The 19069-nt window shown below is 35.4% G+C and overlaps 1 protein-coding gene across 1 annotated transcript; it reads left to right on the top strand.

The window, feature by feature from the left end:
- The first annotated feature begins 271 nt into the window (after positions 1-271).
- Positions 272-11117, top strand: LOC123535086 (growth hormone secretagogue receptor type 1-like). Its single transcript, XM_045317630.2, has 3 exons — positions 272-451; positions 5959-6063; positions 9785-11117. The coding sequence occupies exons 2-3, from the start codon at positions 5997-5999 to the stop codon at positions 10828-10830; spliced, it is 1113 nt and encodes a 370-aa protein (XP_045173565.2). The 5' UTR covers positions 272-451; positions 5959-5996; the 3' UTR covers positions 10831-11117.
- Positions 11118-19069: the final 7952 nt, after the last annotated feature.

Below are 19069 nucleotides of genomic sequence, written 5' to 3' on the forward strand. Positions count from 1 at the left end.
TAATCAGTATGTTTGTGAATTGTATCTATGATCAATTTAATTATTGATTCGAAACAGATTTTAGTATTTCAAATTAATGCCCGAATATAGATACCACGATGACGACAAAATTTTAACTTAAATCTTATTTCAAAGCAGAAAGATTGGAGCTAGAAAAGTTACTTGTAAGCTTTTAAATGCTGAATTTCTTTTTAAAAAATCATACAGGTATTTGCAAAAAAGAAAGAATCGCTATATTGGAAAATTCCCGTCTATGAAGAGAAATCCGAAATAAATGAGAGATATTCTGCTCATTGAGAAACGTGAAATTTCATTTAATTGAATGTTGTACTTAATTAAAGATTTCAACCATTGTGTAATTCCTCATAATGAAATCAATAAAAAATTGGAGTATTATTACATGTAAATAAAATTTGAAATATCAGAAATAATAGGACATATCTCAACTAAGGTAATACCAATATATTTCTTATCATTATTGTTCAAACAAAATAAAATTTATCGTAATGACTAAATCTAAGCACACTTAGGTCATGTCTCTGTAATCATACATTTTTATTGTAGACAAATACGGCTCCTTCCGAGGAAAATGTCATTTCATGAGGTACGTTTTAATACGTGCGAAGCGACAATAGTAAAGTTTGGTACTGTATTTTAATCGTATCACAAATAAAGATGTGTTAAATTAACTACATGCATACTTATGACGATGTCAAAGATGCCTTCGTGTACCTGTGTTAGGTCTGCTATATCCTTTCCTCACCTGTATGGTAACAAAACGTATGACGGCTCTTTCACGCTTCCGTAGAATCAACATTTATTATACGAAATTCATTTTGAAAATATTTCTGAAATGTCTAGGTCTGCAACTCTCAAATACGAAAATATCTTACATACGAGGCAAACACTGACACTTTCAGACAACTTCGAAAAGGACCTTTTGAGCGATTTGACAAAGTTCCAAAAATCTCTATATACCCTTGCTCCGTTACGGATCTCCTGTGGGATTTGTATTTACTCTGAGTTTAAATATGTTTTCGTAGATGAAAAGCTGACATGTCGTGCTAAAATCCACGCGCATACATTTTGACTGGGTAACCCTGCGCGTGACCCCTGACTATTGACCAAAGCAAAGGCGACTTTTCGTTCTCAAGTTTAGCATGTCTGCTTATTTACTTCCGGAAATAGGTGAAGGTTCAGTAACGTCATTTTCTGTGTTGTCAAACTTGAGTTCTGATTGCATGAAAATGTCCTAAGGATATGTAAACATCTTTTTTACCTCGAGGTATATTGCCTTTGGTCTGAAATTACACACTGCGTTAATGAAAGACAAAGTAATGCAAAATCTACGGAAGCAACTGGCTTATCGACTTGACAATTTCTCTTCTATTACTATATAACGAGAACAACTCCTGAAAACTCTTGTACAAAGGACATTTAATCTTGAATCGTCTAACTATTTTGATATGTATACTCTAAACTCTAATACCTGTAGCGATTTTGCACCTGGTATTACTTCAGTTGTGATTGTAATCTGAAATATTTTACCTCAGTTTTTCTTGCCGCCAGATGGTTTTTCCTTGTGCTAATTTCCGCGATTCTCATAAAAAATCGCAGACAGTGCTCCATTTAGTTATGTGCATACAGTTTGTACGAAATCTCCTGTTGTTATTTTCCAAAAATTGCGATGATACACTGTGTTTATCAGGGAAAGTCGGTCCTTATCACTCATATTTTGCTTTTGATTATTATTAGCTAGCATGCAATAAATAGAAACTGGTTTATGTGAAGTACTCGCGAGTATATAGAAACTGTCCTACTTTTTGCTAAGCGATTCTCCATATTCACACACCACAAATTGTTCCCGTTATGCTGTCAAAAGGTCCAATAAATTTGGGTTTCTCAGTAAGTAAGTTATATCTTCATATTATCAGATCAGTACGACAGGATGTAAGGATGAGTTTCAGTACGACAGGATGTAAGGACGAGTTTCAGTACGACAGGATGTAAGGACGAGTTTCAGTACGACACAATGTAAGGACGAGTTTCAGTACGACAGGATGTAAGGATGAGTTTCAGTACGACAGGATGTAAGAATGAGTACGACAGGATGTAAGGACGAGTTTCAGTACGACAGGATGTAAGGACGAGTTTCAGTACGACAGGATGTAAGGACGAGTTTCAGTACGACAGGATGTAAGGATGAGTACGACAGGATGTAAGGATGAGTACGACAGGATGTAAGGACGAGTTTCAGTTCGACCGGATATAAGGATGAGTTTCAGTACGACAGGATGTAAGGATGAGTTTCAGTACGACAGGATGTAAGGATGAGTTTCAGTACGACAGGATGTAAGGATGGGTTTCAGTACGACAGGATGTAAGGATAAGTACGACAGGATGTAAGGGTGAGTTTCAGTACGACAGGATGTAAGGATGAGTTTCAGTACGACAGGATGTAAGGATGATTTTCAGTACGACAGGATGTAAGGATGAGTACGACAGGATGTACGGACGAGTTTCAGTACGACAGGATGTAAGGATGAGTTTCAGTACGACAGGATGTAATAACGAGTTTCAGTACGACAGGATGTAAGGATGAGTTTCAGTACGACAGGATGTAAGGATGTGTACGACAGGAGGTAAGGATGAGTTTCAGTACGACAGGATGTAAGGATGAGGTTAAGTACGACAGGATGTAAGGATGAGTTTCAGTACGACAGGATGTAAGGATGAGTTTCAGTACGACAGGATGTAAGGACGAGTTTCAGTACGACAGGATGTAAGGATGAGGTTCAGTACGACAGGATGTAAGGATGAATTTCAGTACGACAGGAGGTAAGGATGAGTACGACAGGATGTAAGGATGAGTTTCAGTACGACAGGATGTAAGGATGAGTTTCAGTACGACAGGATTTAAGGATGAGTACGACAGGATGTAAGAACGAGTTTCAGTACGACAGGATGTAAGAACGAGTTTCAGTACGACAGGATGTAAGGATGAGTTTCAGTACGACAGGATGTAAGAACGAGTTTCAGTACGACAGGATGTAAGGATGAGTACGACAGGATGTAATGATGAGTACGACAGGATGTAAGGATGAGTACTACAGGATGTAAGGATCAGTACGACAGGATGTAAGGATGAGTACGACAGGATGCAAGGATGAGTACGACAGGATGTAAGGATGAGTTTCAGTACGACAGGATGTAAGGACGAGTTTCAGTACGACAGGATGTAAGGACGAGTTTCAGTACGACAGGATGTAATGACGAGTTTCAGTACGACAGGATGTAAGGACGAGTTTCAGTACGACAGGATGTAATGACGAGTTTCAGTACGACAGGATGTAAGGACGAGTTTCAGTACGACAGGATGTAAGGACGAGTTTTAGTACGACAGGATGTAAGGATGAGTTTCAGTACGACAGGATGTAAGAACGAGTTTCAGTACGACAGGATGTAAGGATGAGTTTCAGTACGACAGGATGTAAGGATGAGTACGACAGGATGTAAGGATGAGTTTCAGTACGACAGGATGTAAGGATGAGTTTCAGTACGACAGGATGTAAGGACGAGTTTCAGTACGACAGGATGTAAGGATGAGTTTCAGTACGACAGGATGTAAGGACGAGTTTCAGTACGACAGGATGTAAGGATGAGTTTCAGTACGACAGGATGTAAGGACGAGTTTCAGTACGACAGGATGTAAGGACGAGTTTCAGTACGACAGGATGTAAGGACGAGTTTCAGTACGACAGGATGTAAGGACGAGTGTCAGTACGACAGGATGTAAGGACGAGTTTCAGTACGACAGGATGTAAGGATGAGTACGACAGGATGTAAGGATGAGTACGACAGGATGTAAGGACGAGTTTCAGTTCGACAGGATATAAGGATGAGTTTCAGTACGACAGGATGTAAGGATGAGTTTCAGTACGACAGGATGTAAGGATGAGTTTCAGTACGACAGGATGTAAGGATGAGTTTCAGTACGACAGGATGTAAGGATAAGTTTCAGTACGACAGGATGTAAGGATGGGTTTCAGTACGACAGGATGTAAGGATGAGTACGACAGGATGTAAGGGTGAGTTTCAGTACGACAGGATGTAAGGATGAGTTTCAGTACGACAGGATGTAAGGATGAGTTTCAGTACGACAGGATGTAAGGATGAGTACGACAGGATGTACGGACGAGTTTCAGTACGACAGGATGTAAGGATGAGTTTCAGTACGACAGGATGTAAGAACGAGTTTCAGTACGACAGGATGTAAGGATGAGTTTCAGTACGACAGGATGTAAGGATGTGTAAGACAGGAGGTAAGGATGAGTTTCAGTACGACAGGATATAAGGATGAGGTTAAGTACGACAGGGTGTAAGGATGAGTTTCAGTACGACAGGATGTAAGGATGAGTTTCAGTACGACAGGATGTAAGGACGAGTTTCAGTACGACAGGATGTAAGGATGAGGTTCAGTACGACAGGATGTAAGGATGAATTTCAGTACGACAGGAGGTAAGGATGAGTACGACAGGATGTAAGGATGAGTTTCAGTACGACAGGATGTAAGGATGAGTTTCAGTACGACAGGATGTAAGGATGAGTACGACAGGATGTAAGAACGAGTTTCAGTACGACAGGATGTAAGAACGAGTTTCAGTACGACAGGATGTAAGGATGAGTTTCAGTACGACAGGATGTAAGAACGAGTTTCAGTACGACAGGATGTAAGGTTGAGTTTCAGTACGACAGGATGTAAGGATGAGTACGACAGGATGTAAGGATGAGTACGACAGGATGTAAGGATGAGTACGACAGGATGTAAGGATGAGTACGACAGGATGTAATGATGAGTACGACAGGATGTAAGGATGAGTACGACAGGATGTAAGGATGAGTACGACAGGATGTAAGGATGAGTTTCAGTACGACAGGATGTAAGGATGAGTTTCAGTACGACAGGATGTAAGGACGAGTTTCAGTACGACAGGATGTAAGGATGAGTTTCAGTACGACAGGATGTAAGAACGAGTTTCAGTACGACAGGATGTAAGGATGAGTTTCAGTACGACAGGATGTAAAAACGAGTTTCAGTACGACAGGATGTAAGGATGAGTTTCAGTACGACAGGATGTAAGGATGAGTTTCAGTACGACAGGATGTAAGGATGAGTTTCAGTACGACAGGATGTAAGGACGAGTTTCAGTACGACAGGATGTAAGGACGAGTTTCAGTACGACAGGATGTAAGGATGAGTTTCAGTACGACAGGATGTAAGGATGAGTTTCAGTACGACAGGATGTAAGGACGAGTTTCAGTACGACAGGATGTAAGGATGAGTACGACAGGATGTAAGGACGAGTTTCAGTACGACAGGATATAAGGATAAGTTTCAGTACGACACGATGTAAGGATGAGTTTCAGCTTTTCTTAGAGGTTATAATTATATGACCGTTGTCCGATTAGTTAGATTAACCAAACTTAGATTGTTTACTTCACAAATTGCCGTAACGTCATGCTTACAGGTATACATTAACTGAACAACTAGAACGCAATCGTTTTCAGTTTCATATTTTATTGCTTATATATACATGCAAGCAAATACATAGAATTACAACAATACAAATGGGTTGTGCAACAAGTTCTATCAACATTACATTAAGCCCTTCCCAGTTTCTAGCAGTTAAAGATATACAATACTGGCATTAATACTGTTGTTTAAATGTCGGTATTTTTGGAGCATATATGCCCCTAAAAGGTTTAACCTATCAAATTTCTGAGCTGAATCAGGAATGTAAAAATATTGTCTGCAAAATTTTGCGTCTGCAAAAACAGTTATATTGGAAAATTCCCCCCGCCGACTGATCACTGCCTACAAGATCTGAGGACTGCCAATATTTTTCCCTGTTCTTAAGGATGTCGCCTATTGGATTAAACTAATATTTGTAATTTCAGATTGCTGAGGAAGGCTACCACTAGAACATCACAGAATAATGGAATTCCTATATGATGAGAACGAAACTTGGACTAATGGAAGTAATATGACATATTTAAGCCAAGGTAATTTTCTAATTATCAATAGTATCTATTTCATTTTAGCAACATATTGCATCTACAGGCTATGTCTCTCTATACACAAAGTTATTTTTACCTCTCCGCAGCTTCTCTAACAGTAAATGTAAACACACCTGCAACATCGAAAAAGGTATTTATATTTTGGTACCGTGTTCTAACTAGATTTTATGGTAAAGGTGTTGAAATTCATTAAGGTTTAAGCATACGTAGCCAAAATGTTTGCAGAGTCCCTTAGCTTGTTATATTTTCAATAAACCTTTTAAGAGTGACACATTACAAAAATTAAATAACAGAAAATTAGACGTTTTTCAAGGAATGTGTCTAACTTCTTTTTTTTCACACGAAATAAAAATGAAAGAATCAGATTTTAAATATATTACCAAAATCTTCTATTTAACAGCGTTTTGCACGTATTTAGTTTTATACAAAGTTTTTGGCGGTATGCTTCATTTTAATAGACCGCATGTTGTATTGTAGGTGTTTAAAGTAAACCACATTGAGATTGTAATAACATCCGACAGATTCATAGATATCTTATTTTATTTTCATAATGAAAAAGCTCTAAGGCAATATACAAATATAAAAGTACAAACCGCATTCCCCAGTAAATCAAAACTTGACAAAATAGATAGTAATATAAATTGTTTTGAAAATAAATATAATAAAATTTGTTCAACATTCACAGAGCAGTTATAACCTTGTGAAAAAAAGAATAATTGCCCCTTTGACCTTTTGTTAATGCGCCGACGTTTATTTTCTACATCATAAAGACTGCCAATGTTCATTCTGGTAAAACTGTGTTAGTTTATTTATAATCTGATTTTTATCTTAATAATATTTTTCCAGACCTGAGAAAGCAATTTGTCTGAAATTTCATGCTGATCATCAATACGGAATCTCTGTAAAAGAATTGCACTATTTGTATTTATAACATATTTCCCCGTTTTATGTGTAAAACATGCTTGTCTTTCTGTATCAGATTTGAAATGCATTTCCATTAACCCAATTTCAGTCTACCAAGCCTTAGTTACTCCTTTGATATGATATGATTATTATTACCCAATTATTAAGTCGATCCGTGCCTTTACGTTTATTAAAAATACTTTAATAAAAAAGTACTGCCACTTAATGCTTATCGTGATTTTTACGATGAGGTTATATGCTTACGGAATAATTTCACAAGGGCGTAGCTCAAGTAATTATACACACAGCGTACAAAAGATTTTTGTTGTAGAGATACGTTATAATATGGATCTGCTTAATATTACTGTGATTCTAGTATGTATTTTATGCACATAAGTAGATTAATTATTGAAGCACTATTTCACTACGCATATAATTACGCGTTGACGTCAAACAAAGCGGGTAGACGTGACGTCAACGCGTAACTATATATTTGTTAAATAAGCAAATTAACACGTCCCGCGGAATAACTTAGTATATTGTCGACGGCTAATGAGCTACTTTATATATTTGTGTTTAATTCCGCTTTTAGTTCTTAAATTTTCTATGTTTTAAGTACAAAAATAGGTCCGTTATTCGTTCTACTGTTCCAGGATTCCTATCCAGTATTATCTCTTAGTTCTGCAAGTTACAGACGATCATCTCGGGAAGCAAAGTGCCCGGCTTGGATTCGAACGAGCTACCCTCTGCGGTTCTACATGTATATGTCTTTACAAAATTCTCTTTTACCAGATTACACATTACTGTTATTGAAGCTCCAAATGCACAATTATATATATACACACAATGCACCTCATTTAACATTGTCTATGAAAGAGCATCTTGCAAATAATCGTTTGAAAGTTTATAAATCCCGGTGTATAATTCCGTGACACGATGCTCACAAATCAATTACCAAGGCTCGTCTGAAACCATTTGTTCATGTGACCCACATCCCTAAACATATAAATGCAGCTGAAATATATCAATGTCCTACTCCCAAATTTCACAAAATTAGTGTTATATATTATTAGGGCTTAAATAACAATAATGTGTAGTCTGGTAACAGAGAATTTTGTAAAGAAAGCTTCCAATTATTTTAGTGGCCTTGCATACATAAAATTATATATTCACACCGTGATGACTGGTACATACAAAACACTCACACTCACTCGCACGCACGCTCGCCCGCACACAATATCTATACGTGTTTATTTTATTTCTACATAGATATAGTATTTGCGCGTATTTTTTGTATGAAATGGGCATGAAATATTTTTGATAACAGGAACAGAGGTTTGAAACATTGTAGGGCATCACTTGACTGTTAAAATAATGAAATAAGTTTTTTTTTAGTTTTCTTGCTTAGACATGAAAACTATGTATGTATAGATTTGTTAAATTGCTAAGTTAATGTGTGTGTCTGAAACTGCCTGTGTCATTGCAGTTTAATTAAATGCAATGTTTTATTGTTTTAAAGCATAGATCACCTAGACTTTAGAATACAATATGAAAAAGAGCACTATATCTTCATGCTTGTCACACTTTCCTACAAGAAATAAAAGTTACAAGATACTTTGTTGCTTCTTTCCCTTGGAAAGGTCGTTTGCTTTCAATATTTATTCGTCGTCTTAATCAGGGCATCTTAAAGCAAAATTATATATAGTTATGTATCTATAATTGTTCATTTTCTGTTACTTGAAAAAAAAACATCATAAACTAAACAATGTTTCTATAAATGCAGTGGCAATATACTTACATGGAATTATAAACCAACATCATAAATACGACAAGAACGGCAGTGGATCAGTAAACACTATTTTCAAGAAATACAAATAGATATTAAGGCTGATTTAGGACATTCCGGTATGTAAAGTTGGCGTGCCCGCGGTTTACGTGTATAGCATTTCGTTGTGCAATCACACCAACGCACCTTGACTTCGATACCTTGAAAGTTGTGTGTAGCGTTTTGGCGCTCACGACAAAACAGAATTTACAACAAAAAATTGCGAAGAAAAGAACGCGACAGAACGCTGGCACTGGCGCGCGTGCCATCAACAAAACTTTCATGTTGGCGCACACGCAAAGACAAATGGAATTTGTTGTTTCGTGGTGGCGGCGTGTTTCATTGTGTTGCATTTTTGCGCTCGCCGGGATAATACAAGGAAATGTGCTACATATCAACGTGCAAGCTTATCCAAAAACACCAACGCAACGTTCGGCTTTGTCTGTGTTTCGTTTTGTCTCATTTGCGCGTGCGCCGAAATGACACACACAACTTTCAAAATTTGTTTATGCCTCGCAGGCACTTGCGTCAGGACGACCATACGAAACTTGATATAAAAGCCGCGTGCACGCCAGCGGGCACATAATTAAATGTTCTAAATCAGCAACTTTAAGTACAGAAGGGCATTTCCTGACAGAGATAAAAACGCGAGCTTCATTTCACAGTATTGCTCCAAAACATATTAAGGCCAATACAGAATTATTGCTTTATTGGCATTAAATGTCCGACAACGTGTAATATAGGAGATACACAATACATACACATGGGCAAATATGACTACTGAATGAAATATGCATTCGTTTTATAACATATACCGTCATTCGACATCTGCTTATCTCATTGATTTTGTTATATTGACTGTTCCATATGAATATGATAATATACTTGTGTATTCATTTGATTATATATTAATATAGTAGTCCTTACTGCAAAACGAAATTGCTTTTAAAACATCCTAAAATTATTCTCTTATTTCAGACTTTCAAATGCCAAGTCTACCTAGATGGGGATTCTGGACAAAATTTCTCTCTACGCCAATTATTGTACTCGTAGGAATTATTGGAAACGTGCTCTCCTTCATTGTGATGAAGACAAAAACATTACGTCATAAATCGTATTCGCACTACCTCTGTGCCCTGGCTGTTTTCGATACAATGACTCTAGTTATTCGACAAATCGAAAGTGTCGATGAGTATCTCGTGTCATACAAAGAGAGCAGTGGTATCTTCCAGAACTTCAATGACAGCAGTTGTAAACTTTACAATTTTACCGTTCATGTGATCACGTTAATGTGTTCATGGCTAGTTGTGTTTATGGCTGTGGAGAGACTTATAGCCGTGTGCTTTCCGTTTAAGAAGGTTTATTTCCGAAAAGAGACAGGTGCTGCAACAGCTATAGGAGTGCTGTTTGTAATTGTGTGCTTGACTCAAACATTTCGATTCCTAATGATTGAGCATAGCATGTACGATGATGAGAACAATATACAAGATTGTTTAGCAGCACAGAAATATAGAGAAATCTACACAAGTTTGGATGTATATTTCTTTCTTTGGACACTTGTGTTTGTGCTGCCGGTAATTTGCATTATCATATGTAACAGTTTTGTCTTATATCATATATTGAGGGTGAGAAGGGATCTTTACAAGGAAGAGAATTACCTTACATACAGAAATGGAAGAGCACGTGAGGTGAAACATAAAAGCACGTGCATGCTTTTAATCGTAACATTTATGTACATAATAACACTTTTACCGTTATTCACCCTCAGTTTAATAGTGGATGTTACAATTAAACTCGGCTCTCTAGAAAGGGCTCGTAACACATATATGACATTAATCCCTTACATTGATTTATCTGTATCGGTATCACTACTGAATTACGCTGCCAACTTCTTTATTTACGTTTTGTCTGGTAAACGCTTCCGTTTTGAACTGCAAAATTTATTCATGAAAAAAAGACCGATTAAAAGATGTTTTACTGCAAGGAGTACCAGAGTAGAATTTCTCTTCAGACGTGGTAGTTAATATGCATCATCTTTGATATTTTGTCGTCACAAATAACAGGTTACTTCTGTCAATCAAAATTTACTTATTTGTATATTGTGTTAGTAACATAAAGAAAATAAAACTGTAATTTGCTCAGCAATAACTCTTTACATTTTATGTCAGATGTTCATTTGTTTGATTTTTCTAAAAGTGAACACATTTTCTACAAATAATTGGGTCGTAAATCTGTGGAATATGACATTACCTCAGAAACATGAGACTGATGTATAAAAGCATGTATAAGAAAATATCTGTTGATACATTATATTCAGGACGGAAACAATTAGCAGTGTATTTTGTCCCCTACCAAAAACGTTAGTGGAATTTTTGTAATAAAACAAATAAATGTTAACGAATAATTACAAGAGTATTCAGAGCTTTAATCTGAAAGCAAAATAACACTCAGTAACATTTGTTTCTTTCTTACAACCAACAACCACCCCATGCCCGCGAAGGAATTATGGGTCTTCACGGAAATAGTTATATCACACGATGTAATACCGACAGTTTCATAGTCATATATCATATACGCTTCATGCATTAGTAAGGATAGTGGAAATACTTGAAAGAAGATCAGATATTTAGTTAGACTAGTGGTATTTTGCTTTAGATATTTATCGATATTGAAGACTAATGTTATGTTATCCAGAGGGGAAAAGTTTTTTAATCATTGGACAGATTTGTAGATATTTTAGCCATGCAGTATCAACATGTTTCTAGAGCATTATTTTTACCTCTGTATACGGCCCGTCTATAAAGTTTATCTATGTGTTTCTGGGATGAACAAACTCAGACGCGATAAACGTTTGAACAACAATGCCTTCTTCTTGTGTACGCCACCATACAGAATAGCCAGAACACTTCAGCTCAGTTTTACTTATATTTATATAAACTATTCCTAAATTCCTTATGACAAAAATAGTTAAAATAGCATTTGTTCAGTTGAGGTGTAACAGCTTGACTTACAATTATCCTTGAACTACAGAGTTAGCGACAGATCAAACTTCTGGCGAATGCACAAGTAATACTTACACTTATTCCCGAAATTGTTGACTTTAAGAAGGCATTATTATCGAAAATATGCTCAGATAACCCGCGCACTATAAAAGTGTTTTTAGAATTTATGTCAGACGCATACTTATACTTGAAATGATACTGAAGCGAGTCTCGGCGGATACGCGTTTTGTTTGTAAAACCGTGTCTTTAGCATTTGCCATTTTGGATCAATCAAATACAAACTTAGTAAAAAAAGAGTTGTGATCCTTTATTCATTCAAAATGCCCAGTATTAGCAACATCAATATCTCATTCTAGCGACATCATTTCTTCAAGGATTCTAAATCACCTTATGATCTAGTTCAAAATTTATTATGAACCAGTTCTGAATGTAAACTTAATCTGTTAACTGTTCACGATAAGGTTCTCTGGCTGTTTCACAAATCTGTTTATCAGTGGCTGTAAGTACCAGTTCGTTAACATTTCAAGAACTTTTTTAACTTCAGTTAGTTTAATGGCCATTTTTAACTTAAAATTCTTGAACTGTTAAGAACCGATTCTTTTTTAAAAAAAGGTCTCAGTGTGGCAAATTCTTGAATTGTTTAAGATTCTTTTTACTTTTGATTCTTGCAGTGGGTGTTATTTATGCACCATTTAGTTATCAGCATACATGCACATAAATGCTGCAGTGATTATTGATATAAAATACTGAAAAAATAGGTACTTGCGGTATATACTGCATATATGCAGTATAGGAAGTGTAGGAATGAGTTGTGTATACGGCATTTTTAAACGACTAAACATGGATCTAGTATTTCAGCAATGCACTTACAGTGTTTGGAACATTTTGCAGGTTAAAAACAATATCAATGATCAGTGCAAGGATGGGTGTCAAAGTGGTTTGAAACATATACTGTATTTGCAATAAATGTGGCATTTGCCATACATACTGGTATTATCACATTTGCAGAATATATGTAGTATTGCTGCAACGTAATTTATTTATTTATTTGTTTGCTCTGACATCATTCCGACATAATTAAAGGTCATATTGCGACTTTCCAGCTTTTATGTTTGAGGAAGACCCAAGGTGCCCCTCCGTGCATTATTTCATCACGAGTTGGCACCTGGATAGAACCACCGACCTTCCGTAAGCCAGCTGGATGGCTTCCTCACATGAAAAATTCAGCACCCCGAGTAAGGCTCAAACCCACATCGATGAAGGGCAAGCGATAGTTGAAACAAAATGCTTTCTACATTGACATTGAATTGAAACCGATTCCAGCATTGCTGCAAATGTACTGCATATATACTGCAGAAACATACTGGAAGTATGCTGGAAGTATTAAGCGATTCTGTAAGTTACGAAGCGACATGTACATATTTCTGTTTCATTGCATAACATTATCATACTAGTTTATAATTTAACGAATCTACAGCCGAACATTTTCTGATAAACATATTCACAGTATTTTGACTGCGATAATAGATACGACGTTATTGATCAAGTAAAAATAGGTAACCACTATAAGAAAACGGAGTTCAACGCTCAGCTTTGTGCAATCTTATAATATATCAACAAATCTCATTTCTTGGTATATAGACTCCAAAGTAGTCTTTGGCACGAGAGATCAAACACATATATAAACATTTAGATAAACTATGTAGTTTGAGAGAACGAATCCCTTGTTATTTCATCTCAAGTCGTTAATGACGCTATTACCAATGAAAGGATATACACAGCATATCTAAGATTTCATTATTACATTTTAATTACGGAATCTTGTGACATTGCAGTTTGTATGTTTCACTATTTCTGAGTCGATAAGATATTACTTTAAGGTTGTATCTAGTTTCCAGATTTTTTTTCACCATATCAAGTTTTGAGTGTTTGAATTAGTCATTTCAGCTAACAAATATTTCACCCCGGGAGTGGTACGACCCAACGTCATGTCACAACGATAACCCGTGACAATATCTAGGCGGTCAATGGTTATAGTAACCCGACCGAAATTAGTAAAATCTATGATAATTACATTATTTGTGTTATTGTATCGAATTGTATTCACATTCTAAATGTAAAGGTATACATTTAGTAAAACAGAATAAGTGGAAACTCCAAGGTCGCCCAACACGACAAAACTGAAAATGTCACAGGCTCTGTTTGATCGAGCCTGTTCATGGACAGTTAAGGAAAAGCTTGCTACCGTTTAAATTTAAGTTTTAGTGTGCCCATCTGAATATTACTTCAAGTACGGGCGGGCACCTTGGTTGAACCGTCAACCTTATGCAAGTCAACTGGATGGTTTTCTCAAATCAAAATAATCCTTACAGAAAGCGAGGTTTCGAGCTTACAGCGGTGAGAGGCAAGTAATTTAAATCAGTATTACAGTTACAGTATTCACCTAAGTCCATTTTAAAGGTACTGTAACAGTACTCGTCTATGTCCGTTCATAAGTTTAAATTTATAGTTACAGTCCATTGTTAAATGTTTTGTAGTTGTTAATGTTGTTTTTATTAAGAAAAACGAACAAACATATATGGCTGTGACAATCGGCGATTACTGCCCCTGCCCGTGTATACAAACTACTTGCACTCTTGTCCGTTTTATATATTTCTGCAATATAATAAATTTAGATAAAACAAAAGAAAAAGATTAACCACTTTCCCCACAAACATAAACTGTATATATTACCAATACCAATACCCGTTTGAGAATTTCTTGTATATATGTTTTGCGCACATGTTATTGTAAAATGTTAATTTGTAATCTGTGCTTCTTAAATAAAGTTATGTTCTGTTCTGTTCTGTTCTGTTCTGTTCAGTAACCTCAATCAATCGGCCAAGGAGTCAAAAAATTCATGCGGTTTGATAAAATGTAGCCCTCAAAAAGGGTAAAGAAAGAGATGCTGAAAAATAGCGAAATTAAAATTTATGATTAACATTTATTTACCGGAAATTGCAGTTTAAAGAAAAAAAATCGTGTGTCAATTAAATACGAAAGTATAAGAAATTAGAGCTAATGCAAGACGTTGATGAATTGCATTTTGAGAAAGAAAATGACAGGGTCACATGCAGTAATCTGTAGAAGTATGACGGATCGTAGTAAATGAATTCAAGTCTTAGAAAGGAAATAAGGAGACATGATAAACTGCGAAATGATAAAATATATCAGGGACTGTTTGATTAGTTCCATCAATTGCAATTCTGAAAACAAGGAAAATGAACAAAACGTTGTAAACTGAAACGATTGTCAGATATATGTGAAATTGCAGGAGTTCCCCAATTGCAGAACATAAAAAAAGAAAGCGGTGCATATAAATGCGAAATTATCAGAGATTTAAATACTATTAAATGAATGAGTTTTACTGTATTGGGGTTTGGAAAGAAGAAAACTAAAAAGGTAATGCAGTCAACTGTAAATGTATATGAATTGAAGTTTATAAAACAGAGAAGCACTAGCTGAGTAGATGAGATGTTCGCATGCATAAACAGTCGTGGTGTTTTGACATGATATGGGTAAGAAAAGTGTGATGTTATGCTATTACAGTTTTTCCTTAGGTTCCTCGGGAATGTAATATACAGGGTCTGGAGTAAACAGCTATAGTGCTGACTTTCTGAGATAAGAACTGTTTGAGTATAAGAGTTTCGGAGATAATACGTTCATAATGAGGTAGTTTTTACCTTGCTTTCTTTGCGAGCAATTATAATTTAATTGAGATTACTTTGACAAGATGAGAACCAGTGTCGTTTTGAGCTGCCAAAATGAATTTCATCTTACTATATAATAGCGACTTTTGAATCCTCCGTCGTTGACTTGTTAACGATTATGTTTTACAGTCGACTTGACTATTTTATTTTTCGATGAAGACATCATGAATTTTATACATTATTTTAACAATAACATGAAATAATAAAGTAACTGAAAACGTCCAATATGATTCAGAAAATCCTTTCGAATTTCTACATGATTTAAGTTAACTATAGATGTAGAATGTAGTTTGAACGAAACAAATCTGTATTTACAAACAAGGTACATAATTCTAATTTAGTTCCTTTTTTATTTCATATAAGCAGTTAAATATGAACATTTCATTTTTTCAGTACATTACAGCAGTTTAATATGAAATCCATATATAGCCAGATAGTATAACTGTCTTCTTACCAAAAATAAAAAAAAGATATAGAGATGTTATTTACATATAAGAAACATAATCTGTTCTGTAAAAAACAACACCCTCTGAATGTGCTCCCACGGAATTTGCTGTTTCGCAACTATGCGTATAGAGATTTTCGCAATGAATCTAAATAGATTCTCAACACAAAAAGGAATAATAATAAGCCATGAATAAAACTGCCACATCCTTATATACAACACTATATTTTATCGACTACATGGAACTGCATTTTGGAATACTTTACATGTTACACTGAGGAGTCACTTCCTATTTGGTATAACACATCCTTTAAACGAATGTAGGACAAAATCACCCCTAGACAAAATCCCCCTGCTATTTTTGATCTACCCGGACAAAATCCCCCCTATGAAATTATCTGTTTACTGCAGACCCTGTATATTACATTCCCGGGGAACCTAAGGAAAAACTGTAATAGCATAACATCACACTTTTCTTACCCATATCATGTCAAAACACCACGACTGTTTATGCATGCGAACATCCTCCCCACCCCCCGCATGAAATTATCAAGGTAGACAAAATCCCCCTTGAGAAAATATCAAGTTGAACAAAATCCCCCCTGTGATAACTTTTTGAAGTTTTTAATATGTTATTTAACACTGATATAACAATTACAGCACACTAATGTTTATAGCACTTTCTTCTATCATTACAATATTAAATGGAAATGCATTCTATTGTGTCAATATATAATTACATAAATAGCAGGCACAGTAATAAACAACATAATTAAAAAGAATTAAAACCATAGATAGATCAGATAATTATCACCATTAATGACAGTCAGTTTGGCAATCATGTATGGAATGTCTTTGAATTAAGCAATTCTAATGCAATTCCAAGTTGCAAATGCTTTTTTCTGCGATTGGTTGTTGGTTCACTACTCTCTCGAACAGTTGTCAAATTAAATATTCTGTGGTTTAAACATAACGACAAACCTTTTTCCAACAAAGATATGTAAATAAAATATTTCAATATGAATCATCCATTACTGGAAATATTATTATTTAAGTACACTAAATTTAGTAGTAGTGAAGGAATAAATAAATAGTAAAATTAAGATAATAATAAATAATCTTAAATGATAAGAATTATAGTATATAAATCTGTGGATAAAAAATTGTATAGGGTCACCTCAATATTTTTCAAATCTTGAACCCCAGTCGTCTGGATCTATAGTCAAGGGTGCTTTACCGTTGAACTGTCGATGACGGGAATATTTTTGGTTAAAGGGGGATTTTGTCCTCTCCAAAAATGTATCACAGGGGCGGGGATTTTGTCCACCTTGATTATTTTACAGGGGGGATTTTGTCCAGGTAGATCAGAAATAGCAAGGGAGATTTTGTAAAAAAAAATATGCTGAAATTACAGTAATAAACCAAGCAAAATAAATCAAAATCCAATAAATTAAGACCAACAGATTTAAACTAAATAAACCCTTAGCCAATCAGAGGAGTTGAAACAAAACGAGATCTACTTGATTCTAAAGGCAGAAAAAATAGCTTATTTCAATAAAACAATAAAATCGTATAAATTGTAATTAAATTTCACTGGCAAGCCGAGAACCAGCTATTGCAATATATAAACACAAAGGGACTCTTTCGAAATGAAATTTATTTTATTTTGTGTAACTGTTCCATGGTATACCAGTATTATATAGTTCAGTGTTCACAGATCATTCAGTCTCGGTTATGTTAAGCATAAGAAACGGGCCGCTGACTAGCTTTTACCTTGTCCAAGCAGTTATGCAAGTGTCCAAGATATAGTTTCGACGTAAAGATGATTTGATTTTAAATGCTACTTGTGTTAAGACTCTGAAATACTGTATGTGAGACACTGTCACATACATCGTAGTTTCTGTTATCACTGAGAGATTTTAAAATTTCTTTACAGTTTACATTTCCATTCGTAAATAGTTTGCCAACATAGTCATCTCTCTTCAAATTAACATATTTACTAATAAAAACTTAAAAACAATGTTTTATTACATATAATAATTGAATCAACAAGTTCGCACGAAGGGACACCGTAAAAATGTTCGTTGAGATGTCGTCACATGTTATTGTTGAGACAAGACTTGCGTAGGAACGTATACCCTTCCCGGAGTCGACTTTCACATACTATGCACCCGAATTGACCAAATAACATTTACGTCAGCAGTAATTGCCATGGATGGCGCTCTTAAAATAAAGGGTACATATTGCTCCTTGCCTCATCAATCATGACCCGCAACTTTAAATGCACCTGCTTGTTTCTTAATACTTGATTTAATGTTTGATGACGAAAATGTAAAAGGGTATATATTGCTACATACCTCGTCAATCATGACTCGCCGCTTTAAATGCACCTGCTTGTTTCTTAATAATTGATTTAATGTTTAATGACGAAAATGTAAAAGGGTATATATTGCTACATACCTCGTCAATCATGACTCACCGCTTTAAATGCACCTGCTTGTTTCTTAATAATTGATTTAATGTTTGATGACGAAAATGTAAAAGGGTATATATTGCTACATACCTCGTCAATCATGACTAACCACTTTAAATGCACCTGCTTGTTTCTTAATAATTGATTTAGTGTTTATCATCATTTCCGATAAGATGAAAATAATTCTGCACTATGAAAATAGCTCCAAATTTCCTATTAACATAAATGAACATGCACTGAATCGTACGTAGTAATATAGAGTAACTTCGTACTAAATATAATGTTACTGCGCTGATTTAACTCGATTTTAAGTGGACACTATTAAATCAGCATCGGATGATGGCATATCTTTGTAAGTGGGCTTATAGAACATTTAATAGAAGTAACACCTTGATATATGTTTATGGGAATATATGATGACATGATACTTTGATATTGCTACCATCTTTTGACCATTTACTACAGTACTGTAACCAGTACACAGTAAATTTAGGATTCGCTTTTAAATCATAGAAAAGTTTTTTTTTAATTTTGCATACCAGTTTTAATTACACTACACAGTGCAATAAATATGGAATGTTTGACTATGTTATT

Source organism: Mercenaria mercenaria, chromosome 12, assembly GCF_021730395.1.
Source record: "Mercenaria mercenaria strain notata chromosome 12, MADL_Memer_1, whole genome shotgun sequence".
Classification (NCBI taxonomy): domain Eukaryota; kingdom Metazoa; phylum Mollusca; class Bivalvia; order Venerida; family Veneridae; genus Mercenaria; species Mercenaria mercenaria.